The 14,855-nt window shown below is 42.7% G+C and overlaps 1 protein-coding gene across 3 annotated transcripts in view; it reads right to left on the reverse strand.

Moving 5' to 3' along the window:
* Nucleotides 1-2,983: 2,983 nt before the first annotated feature.
* The window catches only part of LOC133345603 (disintegrin and metalloproteinase domain-containing protein 12-like), a 68,178-nt gene continuing 56,306 nt past the window's right edge, over nt 2,984-14,855 (reverse strand). For 2 of the 3 annotated variants that reach the window (XM_061556518.1, XM_061556520.1), the window contains 6 exons: nt 12,930-13,077; nt 11,174-11,239; nt 10,360-10,444; nt 9,240-9,314; nt 8,224-8,360; nt 2,984-5,297 (listed from right to left, as the gene is read on the reverse strand). In XM_061556518.1, the coding sequence (XP_061412502.1) occupies nt 5,246-5,297; nt 8,224-8,360; nt 9,240-9,314; nt 10,360-10,444; nt 11,174-11,239; nt 12,930-13,077 (563 nt within the window). In that variant the 3' untranslated portion in view covers nt 2,984-5,245. The remainder of the gene's footprint in view (nt 5,298-8,223; nt 8,361-9,239; nt 9,315-10,359; nt 10,445-11,173; nt 11,240-12,929; nt 13,078-14,855) is intronic. The other variant, XM_061556519.1, reaches the window with a different exon arrangement.

Below are 14,855 nucleotides of genomic sequence, written 5' to 3' on the forward strand. Positions count from 1 at the left end.
CCCTATGCACACACAGGTGGTGTGTCATTGGGCTGCAAGTCGTCTCGGTCAAATTTTTATTTAAAGCTTTCGTGACTGCAGGGATTCATGTTCTTGGTTCTTTCGGTAAAGTCACGTAGAAGGGAAATAAAATGATACATTTTCTTGCTGTGGATTTCACACCTGATGATGATTGCGTGTGTTTCAGTCTGAACGTCGTGAGAATTTGTGTTTTTTATATTTTATTATTTCCCTTATACGTGATTTTACCGAAAGAACCAAGAATATCGTCTCAATCAGTCAACCCATGTGGCACCTGGGTCCGTCCCGTGACCTCCCGTCAGTGAGCCTTCGACACTTCACGTGGCCTCAAAGTGCACCTTGCCTGGCACAGGCGCCGTGGTGACGTCGCAGTCACTTAGTATTGATGTGGATGTGGGCAGCGGAGGGTTGGTGTAACAACTTACATTGCGCCGTAGTTTTCTCCCACGTCTATATGCTCCCCGCCTTCATCCAACGCGCACTGGCCAGCGTGGAAGTTTGTTGACTAACCCGTCATGAATTGGGAAGGACATCATACAGCAGTGGTTTGACGAAATTAATTTACGTGGACATAATTAACGGTGGGTCGACAATGATAACGACCTGGAGGCCCCACGATGCGTGGTGTCTCATGGAGGAGGCTCAGCATTGGCGAATTCCTAAGACAGCAGTGGATCGACCACAGGCTGTAAAAAACGTATCTATGGGGCCGTTTTTCCAGTATCAAAGTGTGGAAAATAATAGGGTTTACCCTTTCTGGCAATAAAACAGGTGTTAAGATGTTTATACACCAAGTAGATAACTTTTGCAAGGCATCAAATCTGCATGAACCGCATGCACTTTTGTGGTTTGAATGTTTTGCCACAGGTTCATGCAGACTTGATGTCTTGCATAAGCTATTTGGTGTTTGAACATCTTAACACTTCCTGTTTTATTGCCAGAAAGGGTAAAGCCTATTCATTTTCATGCTATAAAAACGTAATTTACCAGTTATACTCTTGAGTACAAGCTATGGAGTCACCCACCTTAATGCGATGTACTGGTGAAGTGAGTTGTGCCGGCCCTTCGCAATGCTGTCACAGTCATTTGGCATAAACTTCAAGACGTCTCAAGATGTCATCAGCATGGCCAAAGCAGTTGTCACCACGAACATGCCGCGATACGTTTAACAATTACAGACATAAATATCACTGTGCAGCACTGGGTACTTTTTTATTACAGTATGAGTCTGCATTGAAATAATTGGAAATAATTGAACACGAGCAGAAGCTTTTAAACGATTCCAAACGCCCCATAAAAGCAGTCCCAGTTTCCAATGTGGACAATGACATGTGTCTCGCTTTCAAATTATGATTTTTGTTGTTGTCCCGGCTAAACTTGCGAATTCTGTCCAGCAGAACACCAGATCGTCACCAAGAAACGCACGGTACGCGATTGCCACCGGGCCCAGACAGGGCTCTATCTACAGCTCTGGTTGCCAACCTTCCCAGATTGGCCCAGGAGTCTTTACCAGAATTGGCATCGACCTCCCGGTAACTATTGAAAGCAATCCGGGAGATTTTAAGGCGATATTTTAAGAACATAAAACAAATCTCCCTGAATAGCTTCAGAGTTGGCAACTAGACCCACAGCAGAAGCTTGGGATTGACTTACACGGTCAACCAATTAAGAGATCATGGAGGTGGAAAAGGATGGAATGTTACCATTCTTGGATGTTTTAATAGAAAAGAAACCAGATGGCTCAATGGGACACTGTCTACAGGAAAGCCACGCATATGGATGCTTATCTAAACCCTGACTCCCACCACCATCCAGCCCAGAATAATTCCTCATCAAAACTCTACACCATAGAGCCCGTTGTATTTCCGACCATCACCACCTAGCCAGTGAAATAGAACACGTACACCAAGCTCTCAAGATGAATGGATATGCGGACTACACAATCCGTAAAGCTATCACCCCAACCGTTGGGAAAGAACCATCTGAGGACCCAATCAAAACCATCACCTTGCCATACATAGCAGGGGTTACCAAAAAGATTTCCAAAATCATGAGCAAACACAAGATCCAGGTTTGATTCAACACAGTACATAAAATTCGTGATCTGATCCCATCTGTGAAGGATGTGATCCTTGATATGTAATACTTTGAGATGTATTGAATATATACGGCTCCTACAATGATGCAGCATGACAGCTTGCCCGTCAAGCAAGCAACATGTATGTGCACCCACTTGGTTTAATTACTACCTATTTGGCATGTGACAATGCATCAACTGACACAAGAAATCGATTTTTACGCTCACAAAATATACATCAAGTCATACAATTAGTATTTTTGCTGCGTTTAAATGAGTACAGAAACAGTGGGCATACTTATTTTATATAGAGGCAGACGGTCACATAGGAAACATGGAGCTTTCACGCAAAGACATGACCAGGGACAGGAAGTCGACATGACAGATGGCTGGGCAAAGTGAGTGCCAGACAAGGCAACGAACAAGAATGGCAGAGCAAAGGTTGACTGGGCACCAACGTAACGCCACTGATGAGCACATATGTTGACCCTGCAGGATAGTCATGCGTTGGGTGGTACGTGAATGGAAATTGGAATAACATTGAGAGAAACACATGGATTCGAGAACATATGAAAGTTATATACATTATTAAAATTTCCCATGAAAGTAGTGGGCTTGGGCAAGGCACATTACTGGAGAAGAATAGTAATTGGAGTGACGCCAAAAGAATTTAACATATCCGAGGGCCTGTCCATCAAAGAGATGGAGTTGATGAAATCAGCCCGTGTGCAAGTCGTAGGTGGTTTATTACATCACAGAAGCAATAGCGATGACTTCAGCAGGCCTTCATCCAACAGTGGATTTATCATGGAAGCTGACAATGATGATGATGTTGGTTGGTGCTCCATACAAGTAGAGCCACAAAGCGAGCGAGTCAATACCATACACAGATCAGATACTCTTTATTTTCATTATTCCAGGTGGATTATATCACCAAATATCTACGTAAATGTAAAACCAATTTTTAAAAAGCAGCGAATCCTAGAGTAAACCCATCCAGTTGCACATTCATTTGGCATGAACCTCCTTTTCAGCCATTCAGAAACACTCTTTGAAACGTACAAGAGTTCAATGTACGGCAACATTTTTTCCTCAGGCGTAAGACAAACTGCTGATGCAGTAATCCTGAAAAATTTAATCCGTTTTAAAAAGACAAACGTAGAACATACCAACAATAAATCTGTACAAGGAGTCATACAACTTAATTACGCGCAAACCATAACACATTTAACAGAGAACATCAACAGAAATCTTCATAGCATGAAATTGATTTTTTGATATATGTATTGCACTAAACTCATGCAAGAGAGCGGTACAGTAATATCCCCCATAATGACTTTCAGAAAACACATTTTTATCACACTGCCACACTTTTTTTTCGAAATATAATGGCAGTTATATTTAGAAGATATGAACCGCTACCACACCATAACCCTTTGTCATTTGGCCTCCGTGGAGAGGCTTTATGCTTATGAGGATAATATATACGACGTGTCATTGTACGTTCTGGCAGAATGTCATTTGTCATAATTCTCACGATTTTATTATAAAAAAAAGATGGAATTGTACAACAAAGTGATAACAGATTTATACAAACTATACACAACCACTTACCCATAATTCTTTTTAATTACAATTCAACTACAGTATATACTAGATTAATAAAATATAATAAAAGGAAAATATGTCAAGTATTTCTAAAAAGCCCTTTCTTATAGAATATATTATTTAAGACATTTAATTTAGTCACAGAGGAACACCACTAACATTGAAAAACGTCTCAAGTTGCTCGTAGGTATGTAATGTCAAACTATAATTATGGTCACGGAGTGCATAAGTCAGTTAACAAAAGCCATACAAATCTTTACGACATTTTGAGAAAGGCATTTTCGCAGTTTGTAACCCACAGAAATATTTCATTTACACATTCACTTAATAAATGTGCGCATACGGCCAAATCGTCTGGGTGGTTAAAAGGATCATTGTAATTGTTGGACTGCAGCTCAATCACAATTCCACAATGATATAATTTTTTTAAAAACAATTGTTACTATTAAACTCTACCAAATGTCAATTTAATAGGCAGTAAATCAACATTTAATATGTACTATTATTACTTGAGAAAGTGTGGCCATAGTCCACGAATTTTGTTACAGTGACTAAGTAAACACTTTAAGAATAAACAATTTCTCGTAAATATGTAATTAGAAATGTACATGCCAATTGTGACAACATTTCCACTGCCTTAATTGTAACTTGTTTTAAAATGCAACATATACAACAACGAACTCAACCAGGACATAGTGGTGCGTGCCTGTGATCCAGTGTGTTGGAGACTAGGGTTAGTGGATCATGGAGAGGTTTGGAAAACTTAAACCCACCGAGTTCTAACGTGGTCAAGGAGATATAAGTACTGTTCATGGATCCGTTCTGTGCTGACCTTTGTGTGTTTGCATCTCATAAGTTTGGATTTTCTCTGGGTATTCCAGTTTCCTCCCAGATTCAACAGATTCCTTAAACGGGCTGGATAAACATTCCAATGCAGAACCCACCTGATAATACATTTTGAGAATCAGTAATACCATATATTTATCCTTCCTGGAGAAAGATATGGCATTATGATTATACCTCACAGCATCTAATGCTTTTGTCAAATCATATCAAGGTGATGACATACAAATGATTGGACTTTTTTGTTAATTAGCAAGGTATTTTTAGCAAGAAAACTTAAATTTGTGATTTTACTAAATAAACTGGATTTGTAGCAATTTGCTGGTCTACTCTGAGCACATTGCTCAGTGATATACATTTGCCTCAAACTGGAAAAGATATTTACATCCAGAACCAGCAAACCCAAAGAAGTTCTCAAACTTAAATCGGCATTTCGTCAGTTTTGTAAATCACGCAGCAACAGTGGATTTGTGCTCTTATAATTGACGCGTGTTATGATGCCAGGGTGCCATCTGTTTGTATCTTGCTGGTTGTGTCCGATATAAGTTGCGAAACCGCAGCATACAGCAGCACCGAGTGTCATTTTCACATCTTTGCTTTGGCCCGGACTGTTGCTTATCATTACCGAACGTGGAGCTATTTTCTTGGTCTCAAGCCCTGTCAGGTGTGACTCGCTCAGCAATATTTCCAAGAGGCTCAGGCCCTGACATTGGAGGAGGGCTTGCTCTTGGGTGCGGGAGGTGGTGGTCTGAAAACACACAATGGCACATAGAACAAAACATATTTTCAACTCAAGCACCATGTGAAACATAATGTCTAGTCCTTTGTCGATCCACTGCTGGATGAAAGCCTCCCCACGCCATGTTGCTAATGGAGGTCACGTGACCGTACTTCACTACACAGTTCAGAGTAGGGTAGTGAATTTAGGGGGAGGCCCATGACCGGTTAAGAAATTAGTCGCCACTAATATTGGCCTTGGCCGGGAATTGAATTCGGGTTGACAAGTTTGTAACGCAGTCCATGAACCCAATGTGCCACCGGCTCCAGACCTTATGCGAAATATGTTGATATGGATGGGCCTACATTATCATGGACCTTTCTATGTGGTGTTTGGGTAATCTCTTCATGGATGTGTAGGTTCTCCCCAGGCATTTCGGTATCCTCCAACATATAAATATACTTAAAAATGAACTGGCTGAACATCCGAAGCAGAACTCTCCTACAACTCAGCGAGGCATTATGGGGTAAACAGAATAGTAAAAGTAATTAGCATTAAACTAAATATGTGACTATTAATCAATTAATTGATTATTCTTACATACACACATCTATAACCAGTCGTGCAGAGAAACGATTATTTACGATTTATTAAAATGATGTACTCATGCTACATTTATATTAAAAAAAAGTTGAGGGCCAAACTGTACAAACGAGAAGCAATACCAAATGAGTCAGCAAGAACAAGACGAGAAGTTATTGAATTGAATGACCCAAAGTTGTCACAACTGATAACATCTCTGGGAGTGGATACATGCATATTTACATGCCTACAAGAACATAACATAAACACATTTTAAATAAATTAGGAAAATATTTCAAGTGAACAGAACTTAAAGATGGCGCATAGTAAGCATTTGAAAAAAAAATACATCTAAGAGCATCAAAGAAGTTTGCATGTAGAAATTGTATCTCGAACATCATGAAACCTACCCCCCAAAAAACAAAAGGAGCATTGGGCCTGGAAAATTCTGTCTTCGTATGGGAAATCACATGAAAAACCATGTTGTTGCAGCAGGGGGCACTATTCTTCTGGTGAACAGCAACACTTGGGAGGAAAAAAATTAACCCGTAAAAACAAAGTTTTTCACTATAAATCCTTTATATGCGTGGCATCGGTTTCATTTTATTATTCATTTCTGTTTTTCTTGAGTAAGAGTTTCATTTTGATCACATTGGTATTTTAAATTACATATGAAAAAAAAAATTCCCTAAAAAGTGGAACATTTTTGAAAAAAATTTCCACGAAAATAAATTGTCACGCATAACAAGTCTGTGTGCAAAATGTCAGCTCGATTGGATCACGGCAAGTGGGTTAAAAAACGACCGAAAGATTTGCACGGTCGTAAGCGCGCAAGCCAGCAAGCAAGTGAACCTAATATAACGGATTTAAAAATATGGGCAGTGCTTGACGATGAAAGCGAGGGCTTAATTTCAGCGGTACACCACAGCCAGTATAATGCTCACTAATATATGTGGCTACAAGTCACGTAGCTATTCCAGTCTAGCTGCAAATCAGATAATATTCAAAGATAAATAAATCCCTCATTACATTTATGGCTAGTAATAAACGGATACACGTCTGCCTCTAGCAACATTCGTTTCACAGGCCCGATTCTGCTGATGAGTCTCCGACAGCCAAAATCAGTCCAAGGTTCAAAGGCTGATGGAATACAATAACATCTCAATATCATGTGGCGACACACTTTTTTTCTCAACATTTTATTTAACACCTGGAGACACTCATTCATACCCTGCACAGTGGTAAGTGCTACTTTGCTGCAGTTAGACACACACAAATAACGAGTACTAAAACAAAAGTGGAAACTTTGTGAAAAATAAATCTGGCACGGGGGATGTATCAGTGAGCCTAACTCACAATTGGAACGTTGCGAGTTTGAAATCCTAGTTGGGGTCAACTGAGCCCACCATTCCCCAGGGTAGATCAAATTAGGATAATTTGTTTGGAATTCAAGTGATTTTTCAACAGAGCACATGGGACCCCCATCTGAGAAATGTGAAATTTCCACCATTGCCTCAGGGCCGCACATATCTCGTCACTCGTTTGTGTTCTGGCCACAATTTCTTGTGCCCACCTTCACCAGTTTGCCCAACAGGAAATCGTTATCAATTGTGGTGACGATCAAAAGCAGTTGTGACCCAAAACGTGAAATAGCCATTGTAGCCCTCATCTTGTTTAGGATTACAACAGGGCTCATCAACTCAATATTTTGGTGAGCAACATCATAAAATTAGAGTGTACTGGCAAGCCACGGAATATCATATGTGACGTGTACAAACATTATGACGTCACACAGCATCGTGCCGTACGTGACCGCAAATCTGTATCTCTTGTCTCCAGGTATCTCATCTCTCTCTTGTTTATCTCACTTTCATCTCACAAATCTTTTCCTCTTCACATCTCAACAAGCAAATATCACTTGGTGGGTCATGATTTGAAAGCACCTTCAAGAGCCTCATCTCTTGGTGAGTCCACCAGGTTAAACAAACACCTTGATCTATGAGATGAGGACTCTTGATTTAAGAATTTGTAACGAAGCTCCCCCCTAAATTAAATCACTCATTTGGCAAAACACACAGCAACGTCACCCCCCCCCCCCCCTGCAAAAACCTATCAAGACCCTTCTGGAAAAAGAGTCTCGAGATCCAAGTGAGGCTACTGGATAAACATGTGGACTAAAAAAAAGATTACTTAACAAAGCTTCAAACTTGTGTTGGGAAGCCTGTACATGTACCCTGCATCTCTGATTAGCACGGTTGACTACGTACGGTGTGAAAGAAGTTCAACATACATACGTATGTATATGTCAGTGTCCACAAGGTGACAGCATTTTGTTGACTGGGCTGCGTCATCATGCAACAGTGTGGCCACCCACCTGCTGGGCGTGACCTCTACGACAGGCTGGGCCACGTAGGATGGCCCCGAAGGGATCTTGGTTTGTGACAGCATCACGGGACGCCTCGCCGGGTTCGAAGGCAGCGGTTTCTGTGGTGGCGGTGGTTTATACGGTGGCTGCCATGAGGAGAAATGGGTGCAGATTTTCCCACAATTTTTAAATTTGTTTACAAAGGGATTTGGGTGGGTCAAAGTTACCGAGCCAGCACTGCTGGGTCATAAATCATTACACAAACATGTCCCATAAAAAATAATTAACTTATTGTGGCTGAAATGTTATTGCAAATTTTATTTTTGCCATGGAACAAACACTGATATAGATATCTCATAAGTAGTTCTGCGATGTAACTTTCCAGAGGTATATCGTCTAACATTGAGTATGAAGTCATACAGTTCCTTTTGTGAGAGTTCCGAATGGCATTTGACTAATTTAATCTGGAAACTTGATATTGACGTGATGTAAATAAAACAACATCAAGGAAAACACTTGACTTTGCTAGCCTAATGTCACAGAGACCCGGTATTAGTTTAGCAGGTGAGGGAGAAGGTAAGGTCATCATGTACAGGTGACAATTTAGGCAGCGGTATTGTTCAATCATAATGGAATTTTCACATAACACAAAACACTACTCCTAGTTTTTTACAGTTTTGCTTGCCACGTGTCTATCATTAAATAAAGCCCATTTATAATTGCGATCCCTTCATTTAAATTAAAAAGGGAATGCATTTACAGTGGTGTACAAGCACAAATATTAGTATTATATCTGTTACAAACCAAAATTCACGATGAATTCGGTAAGTTTGTTGTGACTGAACTACTAGCGGCTACTTGTGTTGCTCCCCGAGTCATTCTACGCGAGCACGACACCCAGCCACGCTCGACCTCGACGTAACAACAGCACCCTCTGCTGTAGTACTATTAAAGGTGGCGAGCAATCGGCCTGGCAACACCATGCATCCGGTGACAGTGCGGACGAAGGTCGGCGAGCAGCGCACCTCATTGGTCGTCGAGTTCTGATCGTGACCTCCGCTAGGCAGTGGCTTCGTCGGGGGTTTTGGCCTCGTCGGGGACTGGCGGAGAAAAAAAAAAACGGAGAGCATTGTCCAGGTCACCAGCACAACACATGGAGGAGGTGGGAGGTGCAGCTCCACTGGGGCAAGGGCAGTCAGAGATGTGACTCGTGCCTGACACACGAGCGAATTGGCTATAAGCATCTCACAAGGGGGACTGTTAAGAGGGCACATTGTACACGGTCTGTGTGTGTGAGACAGCCGTGTGTCATTCGACTGCTCGATGAGGTCCTCCCCATGCCTATATGGATCAAAGGGGGGTTACTTGACAATACTACATCATGCTGGCCAGGGCGGGTGGGTGAAGATGGGGAGCACACACGAGCGAAGCATAAAGTACAACTATTCATTCTGCTGTTCTGCCCTCCACGGAGCCTAGCAACCGAATGGTGTTCCAAATGTGCTACCTGCATTACGTTCAGAGTCAAAGTATCCATTTGGAGCCCCTGCAGAGCAGTACCCCTACCTCATATTAGGGAACGGCTCGTGGAAGGTGATACCACAGAACAATCGGGAATCGTTCAAGCTATTAAAGTATTAGAGCGATTAAAGTCTGTCTTGAAAACTCACCTCTTAAACTTGGCCTTTACCCCCCCCCCCCCCATCCCAGTTCAGCCCATTTACCCTGCCCGGATCTGTTTATTTTCTGCTTTCCATACACGGAAACTACGGATGAAATGCACCTTACAAATGTACATTATTAATTCTGTGATCATTTCAATCCAAGTTTTTAGGAGCGCGCTCGAAAACACATCGCGGCAAATGTGATATTTTACATTCTCAGAGCGATGAAGTGCAAAACCAGATTTAAAAACCAAATTGACATGGCGTGGGTTGTTTTTATATGCAATCCAGTAACCAGGCTGAGACCATCAGCTGGCTACACTCAGGAACCCAGTTTTATGACGGATGGCTATGCAGATTTGAACCCAGGATTTTAATGCCAGCTCCAGTGCTCTGTCCCTATGAGCCACAGCCACCACCGAACCATTATAGTTGCTTTTGCCACTGGTAACAACAATGCTAGGGGGCACATTCGTCTTACCAGTGCAGGCCGTGCCGTGTGCAACTCGGTTTGCTGAACCCTGCCGCCATGTCCAGCATCCCCTCCATTCCCAGCCTCGCTGTCCCTGTAAAACGACACATCCAAACTCAGCGGAAACATCCAGGCATGGCCAAGCGGTAGCCATCGATCGATGCTGCACATTTTTTTCATTGAACACGAGAACCCAAAAGCTCCTTTTACAACAAAAACAAAAAACCGCCAAGGTGTACAGGATACCGGCTCAAGACAAACGCTGCAACAATCAATTGGAACATCCAGAGGGTGGCGATCGCCACAGTGATTGAGTATGAAAAGCATTGGACTCGGGTTTTGGAAGCGCAAGACAATCAAGAATCCCTTGCTCCGCGTACCCCCGTAAGCCATGCCACTCACAATGCATTGACAATGAAGCCTGCCGCTCTAAAATTTAAAAAAAAAACATTGCGCCTACACTTAGGACGTATGTGGACACACAACGGTTAAACACGACAATGCCCAGCCAGCTTCCATTTTGGACGGGTAATATTATTTAAATTTGTTACATTGCAATTCAGCTCGAGATAACGGAGACAAAGGGGAAATTCCCACAATGATGGTGTGCTATAGAGCTTAGATTTGATGAAACGTGTAAATGGCTCATTACCACATTTTTAATTAACACCGTCACAATGTTCACAGTATTTGCAGACGCACTGCAGCGATTGAGCCAAATTGAATGGATTTTTAAGGCACTGTTCGTTCTAGTGATTTGGCATTCCAGTATTCAGGCAAAATGGAAGCTGTCCCAAGCCCCACCACCAAGAGACACTATTACCCTTCCAACTCCTGGGCCTCCAAATCTGTCATTTTCTGTACCTCATGACTGTCCCTGGCACAATCGCTAAAACCAAGCAAAGGAACACACAAGGACACAGACACACGTCACTTATCTAGGCCATCAAAAGCGCACATGACAAGCATCATGCACAAAATAGCGCTTCTAATAACCCACATGACCCTGGCTTAGCCCTGTACTCATACATTCCCATTTGACACTTGAAAGTAAACCGAACATGATCTTACAGTAGTCATGACAAAGTCTCATTTCAAATTTACGATTGCAACCAGTGGCAGACGGTGGCAGACGCTAGCGTATTGTACGTGCCATGCACACATGAACAATAATGGGATTGAGTTTAGTGCATGCTTTTCCTTTTTGCCAGATGATTATAAAATTCCTATGGAGCTTTCAACGTACTGCAGGTCTAAATCCATGCTGAATTAAAGACTCACTGATTGCTATGTGATGCAATTCATAATTATAAAACATCTAAAAGTGACTGCATCTATTTCACAGGTAAGTCTGTAGTGTCTGTGGGGTTGAAAATCCACAGTTGTCCACGTGGAATTGAACCTGAACTTAAAAACACAAGGTGCAAGCTATGTGGTTGTACAAAGTAAACGGGGACATGCTGTAAATATGACTGAACGGGGTTGGAAATGAGCCCGGGTCTCACTGGGGCAGGCGATATGCACGGTGTCACGCCACAATATACGATGCAAACAAAGCTGAGGAAAAAATAAATGCACCTCAACCTATTTCATCACAATCACCATCGTCACCGGAGAAAAACAAACCATATTTATAACGCACATCATTAAACCATCCCTGCGATTCGAATCAATGGCCATGATTCTGGGTTGCTGCTCATTTTATGAACACAATGTTGTAATGTTTTAATCTTTTTGGTTTAACCCGTTTGTGCAGTTTCATTCGCTTAGCCGCAATGTACAATAACACAACCTGCATGATTTTCATAGATCATGAATAATTATCACGCACTAAATCCGATGCATCTACCGCAAGCAGAAAAATTCATTTTAAATCAGACAAATCGTTGCATCGTTACATGCCTACTATTAGCACATAGCAGCGTGGTAAAGTCCACAGAGAGTGAGACGAAAGACAATGTCGAGATATTACATTTTACACGCAGCTGAGAAAACTCAATGGAAACAAATCTACGCAATTTGAGTAAAGAAAAAGTGCAAATATAGCCAAGTCAATTTAAAATCTGTCCCAAGATTTGTGTGCGGGACACAGTACATTTTGCAACGTCTCATTTCTTATTCGTCTTCAAGCCCTTGGTCTACACAATGGTTGGAACGCGTGTGCCCTCCTTGCAAAAGTGCTTGCCACAAATTAACCACGATACCTTTCTGACCGTCAAGGAAAATAACCCATCACGCAAAATCCGCTCATCCTCGCAGCAGCAGCGGCTTTTGGCTAACCATCGAACAAAGACGGTCACTGCATCGCACCCTTTCAGATGCGCTTCTGCGGCCGTCTGGAATGCTCTTCCTTCCGATATTAGGAAACCACTGGAGCTGTGCACTTTTAAATCTGAAGTGAAAACTTTTTTTACTGCTTTTTCTGTTTAGTTTGTTGTCCTTCCCCTGCACCTCCAATTGGCTACGTACAGTGCTAAAGAAGTTCAACATACACACGTACTGCCTCCAGGTCGTTCTGTGCTACCACCGAGTTGATACTTACTCCCTGGGACCGCCCGGCCAAAGTTAGCCGCACTCACCTGTACGTCTGAGCGCGCGGCTTACGGCCACTCTGCCAGGACTTTTTGAGTGCCTCCCGGTAACAGTAGCACAGCACCACTCCGCAGGCAAGGAGAGGCACCACCAAGAGGAAGATCACCAGCAGGGCCACCTTGCCGGCGTTGCTACCTAGAAACGTGATACAGCAGGTCAAACAACCGCTGTTCTCAGCGCTCGCCTCACGGCCGCGGTGCCCCCTGTGTGACTAACAAAGGCCAATCGCAAGCATGCAACGACCGCACACGGCATTTCCTGCGCTCTTAATTGCACACGTACATGCACGGCACTTTTGTCAATCCGCTGCTGGATGAAGGCTTCCCCAAACCACGTCGGTCATTAGCGTTATTTGGCCATGCTTAACCACGCCGGTCAGTGCGGGTTGGTGAAGGTGGGGATCATAGACGTTCCTGCAAAGTATAGTACAACTATGCATTTTATTGCCCTGTCCTCTGCCAACAATATAGTTCAGCAGCAGCTTACAACACCTGTTCTATGCATGGTGTTCGCTTATACAAGCACCATCCAGGATCATTGTCTGGTTAGCTTTCGAGATCTGATATTGGGTGTCTTCTGGCTGACGATTTGGTCATAAGTGCACTGCACGCAACAACGTGTGCCACGGCAAAAACGCCTGAGTGCCTCAACATTACTACTAAGTGATAACATTGTGAAATTTGACATGAATTTAAAAATCTATACTTGATCACAAGCATCCGGATAATGCTGCAATGGACAGTTGTGGCGCCATTGCCGTTAGCGAGCACCTACCAAAAACATAGCGCAGGACGCGGTGATGGGGGCCAACACCAGACTTCTCGTTTGATATCTACCCCCGGTGTCGACTTCCACAAACTGCACCATGCATTCGAATTTTATACCAAACTGGCCGAGGAAAAACCCCAGGCCACGTTCAGAATACCAATGGTCACTGGTGAGCGTGGTCAAATGAATCGCAGTGGAACCACTGGGATTATTGTGCAGTGGACTAAATCCCACACTAAATTTTACAAATAATTATGATCATTTTCTTTCGGAACTCTTTTTAGAGGTACGCATTAGATACTTTTAAAAAAGAGACTTTTATATGCGCATAAAAATGTCTCATTAAGAAAAGATCATAACAATATGTGACCATGCAAGTTGGACAAAATAACAGAGCACCACTGGGAAGGCATGTGGCAGGTGAATATTTTCCACATTAGCCTTACAAAAGAAACGTTGACCCATACGCCACGGATTTCACCACCCAGGCAAGAAAGCGGAACACGTTTTAGAGCGACAAAGTCGCAGAAAACCAGAGTAGAAAGAGCAGCAGAGGAAATTTGTGACATAAAGTGTGGAAGCGGCCAAAGAGAAATTCGCGGATGCAGATCAATACTGCACCGGTAACGCACAAGGGACAATGGCATCAGCTATGAACAGTCACACAATTAGCACATGAATACAGACATTAACATTTTGTCTAGAAATTAAAACAAAAAAAAGATTTGTTTCTTTGCCATCGACAGCTGCGGACCGCGTGCGTGGAAGAGTCACCTACGGAACGTCCTGTCTTCAATATCGTGAGGAAGGACAAGATTAACTGGTACCATTTTTTTTAAACATTCCTTGGGGTCACATCGGTACAAGTGCGACCGTGTGCAGCGTGCAAACGTATATATATATTGAATTGCCCTGCATTTCACTCGCCGCACACAGCACGGGCATTCCAATGAGGTGCCATGCATCCTAGGGGTCTGTCGCACCCTAACAACGCTGCGATGAAATTTGTCTACAGCTCGAGCATTTAGCCACACAATCTTCCTCACCGGTATGCAAATTCAGATAAAATCTCCGACGCTGATTTGTACGCGCACTCAGGTGAAGACTAAGCACCTGTTCCTTCCACGATGACAACTCAATTATGG

The sequence above is a fragment of the Lethenteron reissneri genome, chromosome 22 (genome assembly GCF_015708825.2).
Source record: "Lethenteron reissneri isolate LAM-NWPU_2019-01 chromosome 22, ASM1570882v1, whole genome shotgun sequence".
Taxonomy (NCBI): domain Eukaryota; kingdom Metazoa; phylum Chordata; class Hyperoartia; order Petromyzontiformes; family Petromyzontidae; genus Lethenteron; species Lethenteron reissneri.